The sequence below is a fragment of the Oncorhynchus kisutch genome, linkage group LG25, assembly GCF_002021735.2.
Source record: "Oncorhynchus kisutch isolate 150728-3 linkage group LG25, Okis_V2, whole genome shotgun sequence".
NCBI classification, from domain to species: domain Eukaryota; kingdom Metazoa; phylum Chordata; class Actinopteri; order Salmoniformes; family Salmonidae; genus Oncorhynchus; species Oncorhynchus kisutch.
Genome location: NC_034198.2, coordinates 22654192 through 22663220, shown reverse-complemented (window position 1 = coordinate 22663220; position 9029 = coordinate 22654192). Strand labels below are relative to the sequence as shown.

Genomic DNA, 9029 nt, shown 5'->3' with positions numbered 1-9029 from the left:
CTAGGGACAATAAAAGGCCACTCTAAAATGTGCCATTTTGTCACACAACACAATGCCACAGATGTCTCAAGTTGAGGGAGCGTGCAATTGGCATGCTGCCTGCAGGAATGTCCACCAGAGCGGTTGCCAGAGAATGTCATGTTATTTCTCCACCATAAGCCACCTCCAACATTGTTTTAGAGAATTTGGCAGTACGTCCAACCGGGCCTCACAACCGCAGACCATGTTTATGGCGTTGTGTGGGCGAGCAGTTTTCTGATGTCAACGTTGTAAACAGAGTGCCCCATGGTTGTGGTGGGGTTATGGTATGGGCAGGCACAAGCTACAGAAATCAAACACAATTGCATTTTATTGATGGCAAATTGAATGCACAGAGATACCGTGACGAGATCCTGAGGCCCATTGTCGTGCAATTAATCTGCCGTCATCACCTCATGTTTCAGCATGATAATGCACGGCCCCATGTCAAAAGGATCTGTGTACAATCCTTTTGTACAGCCATTGAAGAGGAGTGGGACAACATTCCAAAGGCCACAATCAACAGCCTGATCAATTCTATGCGAAGGAGATCTGTCACGCTGCATGAGACAAATGGTGGTCACACCAGATAATGACTGGTTTTCTGATCCAAGCACCCCATTTTCTTTAAGGTATCTGATCAACAGATGCATATCTGTATTCCCAGTCATGTGAAATCCATAGATTAGGGCCTAATTCATTTATTTCAATTGACTGATTTCCTTATATGAACTGTAACTCAATAAAACATTTGAAATCGTTCCATGTTGAGTTTATATTTTTGTTCAGGATACAATTCAACTTGAGAATGTATTCTACCCTATTCGCATAGTTTAATTTTACACTAGGAAATATGAGAATACATGAATCACAACACCTTTCTTTGAGGGCCTAATTACACACTAAAGAAGTGGTTTGAAACTCCTGGTTTAGAGGCTACGTCTGCAATTCACATAATGCTGACTTGCAAAGGATAGCCAACAACTGGAACTTTTAATCACCTGCGTTCAGAATGACTGCCATCATAAGTAAGATTGTTTAGTGAGACAACCTAAATCATTAACTGGAACAGCCACCTCAGTGATGGGTCAAAAAGTCCAACCAATAACAGATTGAATTAGTTTAGAAATGTTATGTTTGTGCATAAGATTAAATCAACAAACATGCAAAAACAGGTATTGAAACAAACAATTCTGAAATTCAACCTGCAATAGAGCATGCTGGGAAATGTGATAATGATGGGCATGGTTGAGTGGTTGAGCAAACATAAATTTATAATTTTACTCAACAAGCTTGTTCAAATTCAGCTCACTTCAAGGAGAATTTGTTGATTCAATGTACAACTGTAAGGCAACCAGCTGCAACAGGATTGGGAGTTTGCTCAACATTTGGGCGTATAGCTGAACCAACATACAGTGCTGCCTTCCAAAGGCAAACATGAATTTGACATTTTACTCAAAAGTTTTTTTTTTATTCAACTCACTTCGAGTTTGTTGAGTGAACAAACTTTAAAGGGTGACTGCTCTTCCTGAGTTGGCCTCGTTTTAGATTTGGCTAATTAAGAAGTGATAGCAGCCATGACTGAATTAAAACCTGGGACATGATTTGACGTGGATGCCTCTTGTGTGTGTTCACAGGTGGGAAAAGTTAGCTAAATGATTTAGCCAATTAGCTTCAGCCGGTTGGTATGCGACTATAGTGAAATTGGTTTAACTTTGTATAGCCCATCTCTGTTTATAGTTAGCGACGGTCAATAAATGACAATGTAAATGGGACAGCATTTTCATGTTGCACATATTTAGTTGTCTCATTAAATGCTTTCAATATTTGTATATGAATTTCTACAATTTCTAGTTGGTTTGAGGTGTGTGTAAAGTCAGTAAAGTACTTTGAATAGAAATGTACATTCTAGGATCTTCATCTCATCCTTGTGTACATTCATCAGTCATATCTATTTCAGCAGTGTGACCATTCTAGAATCTAGAGGTAAATCTGCCACTGTCTGGAGGTCTCGAAGGCCATGGTGGGTTTGGGACAATGTGGCTCAGAGTCAGAGTGGGAGACAAAGAGGTGTCCATGGCTAGCTGCTCCCTCCTCCTCTATCCATCACCCCAAAGATTTGCCCTATCGCATGGGTGACCGTCTGGAGGCAAACATAGGGTAGGAATAGACATAAATGTGGAAGCAGCAAGTAGCCTAGCGGTTAGAGCATTGGGCCAGTAACCGAATAGTCGCCAGTTCAAATCCACAAGCTGATAAAGTGAAAAACCTGTCAATGCTCCAGGATCTGTAATTGCTCCACCTCGAAGAAGTGGAGTGACATGAGAGAACTTAAGAAGGTTGAACACCAGGCAGGCTGTGGCATTCTGGATAAGCTGCAGGGTTTTGATGTTCCCACCTAATCAGGGACTTATTTTTACCTGAGACACCAGGTGGGTGCAATTTAGTATCAGGTAGAAAAGAAAACGAGCAGCACCTTGTAACGTAAGAGTTGAATACACCTGTTTTAGCGCATTAACCAGCAAGAGCGACTCACTGCTTTGATGTTTGCAGAGAACGAAAGGATGTTGTCCAGGGTCATGCCAAGTTTCTTTGCACTCTGGAAGGGGGACACCATGGATTTAGCGATGTTCCCTCTTATGCCAGAGCTCCAAGGCACGCAAAGCAGTGTACTTAGAAGCGGTGTTCCGATGCCTGTATCACTTTATCAGAAGCACGTGATCAATGACATCCGGAGCTTTGTTTAGTCTAACAACCACCTGATTGGATTGGTATTGGTTTGGTAGAAGACAAAAAGACTATGCTGCGCACACACTACGTGGTGGTAAATCATCTATAATAATTTGGCTACTCTAAATTCTTTTGACCAGCAGGTGCCACTAGTGTACACTGTGTTGATTGATTAAAGCCTTGAGTAATGAACCTTTTTGACACACTTAGCTGGAAAACCTCAATGCTTCAGGAAGCTTTGTTTTCCTATCACTATGTGGAGTTATCAACCGTGGCGGAAAGGTCTTGGAGTGGGCAGGCCTTTCCCGGGAGGAAGAGCAGCTCCATTTTGTTGAGGTTGAGCTTAAGGTTGTGGGCTGACATCCAAGCTGAGATGTCTGCCAGGCACACAGAGATGTGTGTTGCCACCTGGGTGTATGAAGGGGGGAAGGAGTAGAGTAGGTGAGTGTCTTCCGCATAGCAATGATAGGAGAGGCCATGTGAGGATAAGACAAAGGTTAATTTTATTTCAGTATATTTTGTACTCAAAGTGACCCTTTGGGGGCCATAGCACCTGGAAACATCCCCAAAGGGGAACCCTGGCCCATGCCCCTGGGTATGCCATGAGGTGGTTTCTCTCACCTGTGTGGATCTGTAGGTTGCGTGAATTGCAGTTGACCCTGAAGGCACAGACCATAGCGGCAGTGGTCACCAGAGGCAATAGCTTAACCATCAGCCCCTAGAAGGCCTGGCAGTAGTCCCTCAGCCACTCCACGTCCTGGTCTGTCTCTCCCTCCCCATAGGAACCTGTGAAATAACGCATAGATGGGTGAAATCAGCTGAATGGTACCACTCAATGTTTAACCTTGCATATCCTCTCCCACATAGCTCTGTAAAATGGGTTCAATGGAACATTCTGGTGTTTGTACTGTAGCCCTGAATGCTGTTTCTGTGGTGTTTGTGCCTGGCTCAGAATGAATGTAAAACTAGGAGCTCCACTGGCAGTGTATGCCCTATCCGGCCACTTACAGTAGCTGCTGTGTGTGGCTCAACAGTAGTGGTCAGCTCAATCACACACTAATTAGTTTGTTGTACATGGTGTGCCAGCTTATGGCATCTTGATTCACTGTTATTTTCAGAGGATCTTGCCACTGCAGGGAAACTGTATCCCTGTACAATATTAGGCCATAGGGCTTGAGAGGACAAAGACAGAGAGAGATTGTGGACCCACCTACCGATGGTCTATGTGTAGATGGTACTGTGACCCTTGATGGGCGTGCTGCGGTAGGGGTTGCTATAGAAACTAGAAGTCCAGCAGCTCCTCTGTGTGCGAGGGGATCCAATCCGAGTCGGAGTACACAGTGATGAGCCGGAACCAGGACCCATCCCCCGGATGGAGACTCTCCTCCAGGAGCCTCCGCTCTTGTCGGCTGTACTTACAGTAGCGATCACTCAGGTCACAGCGCCTGGACACAAGGGCGGTGCGACGTGTCTCCGGGGGTGCTGCATCTGGAGCAGCCAGGTGGAGGTGAGGAGAGGACACAGGTGGGACGCAAGGTGAAGTTAGAGTAGGATGAAGTTGCCCTAAAGGCCTAGACACTGTACCTCCCTCCTAATGGCATTGGTTAGGGTTTGAGAAGGATGTTTAATATTTGTACCTTAGAGCATCTTCCAGAGCCTTGTATGGCACAGCGACAAGTGAGACTAAGACTGCACAGGTAAGACCCACCTTATATGTGGGGCTCAGACAACAGAAACTAAAGCCAACTGAAACATAACGTTCTGAGAACTAAGAGTTGGTAACAGGCTGCTTGGTTGGCTATTTGAGCCAGTATTCTTAGGAAACAAAATCACTTTTGCTTCCCTCCAGACCTGGGGGCATACACTATATCATCTGCAATATCATCTGCTATTATCCTCAGTAATTTTCTATCAAAGCTGTCAGTCCCCAGTGGCTTGTCATTGTCTATAGACAAGAAAAAAAACTTCACCTCTTCCATGCTCACTTTATGGAATTCAAAATTACAATCAAATTGTATTTGTCACATGCGCCGAATACAACAGGTGTAGACGTTACAGTGAAATGCTTACTTACAAGCCCTTAACCAACAATGCAGTTTTAAGAAAAATATTTTGGGTACCGGTACAGAGTCAATGTGCAGGGGCACAGGTTAGTCGAGGTAATATGTACATGTAGGTAGAGGTAAAGTGACTATGCATAGATAATAAACAGAGTAACAGCAGCATAAAAATGGGGGTGGGGGGGTAGAAGCTGTCAAGAAGCCTTTAGGACCTAGACTTGATGCTTGCCATGCGTTAGCAGAGAGAACAGTCTAAGGCCACTAAGGTGGCTGGAGTCTTTGGCAATTCTTTTAGGGCCTTCCTCTGACACCGCCTGGTGATGCAATCAGTCAGGATGCTCTCGATGGTGCAGCTGTTGAACTTTTTGAGGATCTGAGGACCAATGCCAAATCTTTTCTGTCTCCTGAGGGGAATGCGTAGTGACAATGTTTGTTGCTGGCATGTCATGCCTAAGTTTACTAAACTTGACAATGAGAAATTTTAAATTAAAGTAGTTGGTAATATCCGTTGGTTTTGTAATGAATGAGCCATCCATGATGGAGCGGAGTTTGACTTTTTTCCAACAATGTCATTTAAGTTGCTCAAGTTGTTTTACTATCATTCTTTATGTAATTTATCTTTGTTTGTGTAGTTTCTTATTTTTATTCTGTTTAGTCACAGGACTTCTAAATTTGAAATATGTTTGCCAATCGGTTGTGCAGCCAGACTTATTTGTCATTTAATTTTGCCTCATACTTCTCAACTATACAATTTTTCAATTCCTCATCAATCCACAGGGATTTAACTGTTTTTAGTACTTTTCTTACTAATAAGCATGCACTCATTAACTGGAATAAGCTATTTCATAAATGTGTGAAGCGCAGTATCGGTTTGCTCCTCATTACACACCACAGACCAAGAAATATTATTTACATCAACAACATAGGAAGCACCACAACACTTCTTGTATGACCTTTTTAAGTGGACAAAGATTGATGCAGGGTTGCAATAAATGTGTTTGCATTATTCATGCATAAGGAAATTAATCTCCATTGGTCCTATCTATGCTTGGCGTTAGCCCAAAATAAGATAGTAGTGTTATTAAAAGGCTTATTGAAACATTCAATAAAATGTTTAGGGAAGTTATAAATCTCCAAAGAACCTATAATACCTGTTCTCAGAGCGCTAATAAAACCTCCAATGAAAACTTTCAAGGAACCAGAGTAAAACGTTCCTGCAACTGAAAAAAATAAGTCCCAGACAAAATGTTCACTTCTGTTCTCAGAATGTTTGGTAAAACCTATATATTTTTTAGTCATGAAATGCATGACGTCGTTCCCACAACCAACGCGAAGCAAAAAACATACGTTCCCACAACTTCCAAGGAACCAAATGTGCTAGCTGGGAACGCCTCCTGACTTTTTTGTTTTTAAAGCTACTATGCAGAAATCATATAATTCAGATACGCAAAAATCGAATTATGGCCCCTATAATTCTAGAACTGGTGGAGGAATAAAAGTAACTTCTAAATGTCAACTTTTGCAACCACCAGTAACACATACAACACAAAATGACAGTCATTATTTTTCGGCGGTGACCCAGGTAGATAGAACAATGAGGGTTAGTTCTAAAAAATATATTTGGTATTATATGTGATTTGCAAAAGGTACTGTAGATTTTGCAGATGGCATTCGGTCGATTTCTGCTTCAAGTGGATCGAACGTCATCGAACGTCATGTAAATACTATCAGCTGGGTCTTTTTCCTAGCAGCAGCAGCTCACTCGCTAGCTTGGATTCCTGGTACTGTACTTCTTTCGGATCTGTCATTTCACCAAGACGGAATGATAGTCTTATTTGAGATCAGTCAAACTCAACACTCGAGTTAAATTGACGGTTTGAAGGAATTTCTCGTTTCGTTATAGTTTAGCCAGTTTTCTATGCTAGCTTGTTAGCAAAGTAGCGTAGGCTATACGTTAGCTAGCTAACAACGGTGAACGGTAGCCAACTCTAGCAGAGAGAGACTGGAAATAGACTTCATTGCATAACGTTAACTGAGAGAGAAGCTAGTTTACTGACATAATTCGCATCCATATTCTGGGACAGTGAATGATCAATTCTCAACCAGTCAAGAGTTGTTACCTTGCTAACCAGGGCAGGGAGGCTATTCAACAATATAACGTTAGCATTCAGATAGATCAGAATGCCCTGACTGAGCTTGTGCGGTAAGTTTGGGGAGAGCTGCTGTGCGTACGATAATAGATTTTCTGCCAGGCTGAAAGCTTCCAGGGAGAGGAGTTGTTTTCATTCAGACGTGTCCAGGGCAGGGGCCTTAACGAACGTCTTTCTCACTAAAAAGAAGCCATAGACAATCGTCTCCCAAATGTTGACAGAAAACAGGTGAGTTTCTTTCTTAGAATAAAGCCTTATTGAATTACTATCGACCTCAGTGACTGTTAGCCTACAAGAGAGACAAAGTCTCAGTTTAATCAGTTTAATATCTCACTTGGTGGTTTTCTTCCCTGTGTGTACTGATCAATAAGTTGTCATACCCATGGCTGATAATTTGAGCACGTCTGCTCCTGTAACTAGGCTGTGCCTGAGATCGCCTATTTCTCTATTTTGGGTACTTGGCGTTCTCTCACATACACCTGCTCTCTCAAAATAGTCCTAATAATATATGCCATTTAGTAGACGCTTTTATCCAAAGGGACTTACAGTATACATTTGAAGTGTGGGTGGCACCAGTGGGAATCAAATCCATGGCCTTTGTTGCAAGCACCGTGATCTTCCGACTGAGCCACACAGACCAGACTTCCTCTCTTTCACTCTAAGATGGTCACTCTCTCACTTTTTACTCCCTGGCCACTCTCACTGTGTACAGGAAGCGGCGGCGTGGTGGAGACAATGAGGGGGACCAGCTGAACCCCCAGGCCAAAAGGTCAGGAGGGGGGCAGGAGGGTCACGTCATGGTGTCCAAGCTGGGCCAAGACGTTTGGGACTCTGAGGTGACAGAACACACACACATACTTGTGATGGTTTGGGCAACAAGTATTTTCTGTAAGTCATACCTGTTCTTCTCTTTCTGTCCTCCAGTCGTCCAGCAGTGACAGCAGTAGTGGTATCAGTAGTCCTGAGAGGGCAACGGGAGGAGGTAGCACATACACGAAGAACCGCACATCCCAGGGTCTCCTCAGACCCTTGCCAGAAGACCCTTCCATTTCCTCGTTGAGTCTTTATGGCAACGACACCCCCTATGACCACATCAACAGTGTCCTGAGGGAGGCCCACTTCAGCAGTCTGCAAACCAGAGGTCAACCAGGATCTACGTGACATCACCCCACCCCAGACCCTTGTTACCCCACTGGAACAAGCCCCTGGGTAGGATCCAGGAAGAAGTTGCCCATAGGCTCAAATCTAGAATAAACTAACCCCAGATTTGTGTCCAGGAGCAACTTCATCCTACCTGGATTCAGGATGTGACAAAATATCCTTTGGGCTCTGGACCAAATCCATACCATTGTCCCTGTGCTGTACACCTTGAAATGTGCCATACATAAAGCACACCTACATATCCAATGGCCCACCCACTGTGGTACTACTATATGCAGTATGTATGTACTCCAGCACTTTACTGAGGGGTCTACTATTCTGTGGTGGTCTCCTTACATGAGTGAGTTGTTGGACATTATCATCGCCACTGGTGCTATCTACTACAGACAGACATATGAGTGTCTAAGTGCTTGCTGTAGCCTAATTAATAAAGTGAAGCACTTTATCCTGCCTGTTATATTTTCTTGTCTAGCCCAGTACTCATCATGCTGTTTCTATGCATAGCTGAGTGTGAGTTGGTGTTGATTAGTCTCTGTGGTTACATTCTATTTTTTATATATATATTTTTTACCTTTTAACTAGGCAAGTCAGTTAAGAACAAATTCTTATTTTCAATGACGGCCCAGGAACAGTGGGTTAACTGCTTTGTTCAGGGGCCCAGGTGGGCAGAATGACAAATTTGTCGTTCTTTCGATTACTAGCCCAACGCTCTAACCACTAGGCTACCCTGCCGCCCCAAATCATCACATTGGCCTTGAGGAAATCCAGAAAGAGAATTTCAAGCCACACTGCCAAGCTTCTTGTACTGATAAGGTGAGGTTCTTTGCAGAATAAAGGCTGAAGTTTGGGTTTGTCCTTGTGGACACGTGTCGGCAGGTTTCTGTGGAACTGGTATTTCCAGCAGCTGCAG

At 43.4% G+C, this 9029-nt stretch overlaps 1 protein-coding gene across 1 annotated transcript; it reads left to right on the top strand.

Annotated features, from left to right (window-relative positions):
* Positions 1-6343: 6343 nt before the first annotated feature.
* LOC109869911 (protein FAM104A-like) lies at positions 6344-8564 on the top strand. Its single transcript, XM_020460221.2, has 3 exons — positions 6344-7186; positions 7671-7794; positions 7883-8564. Exons 1-3 carry the CDS (start codon positions 7170-7172, stop codon positions 8117-8119), a joined length of 378 nt encoding a protein of 125 aa, XP_020315810.1. The 5' UTR covers positions 6344-7169; the 3' UTR covers positions 8120-8564.
* Positions 8565-9029: the final 465 nt, after the last annotated feature.

What these genes read in the sequence shown, in the direction of transcription:
- LOC109869911 (XM_020460221.2), top strand. An exon ending in AAGACGTTTGGGACTCTGAG is followed by an intron (nt 7,795 to 7,882) that starts GTGACAGAACAC and finishes TCTGTCCTCCAG; the next exon opens with TCGTCCAGCAGTGACAGCAG.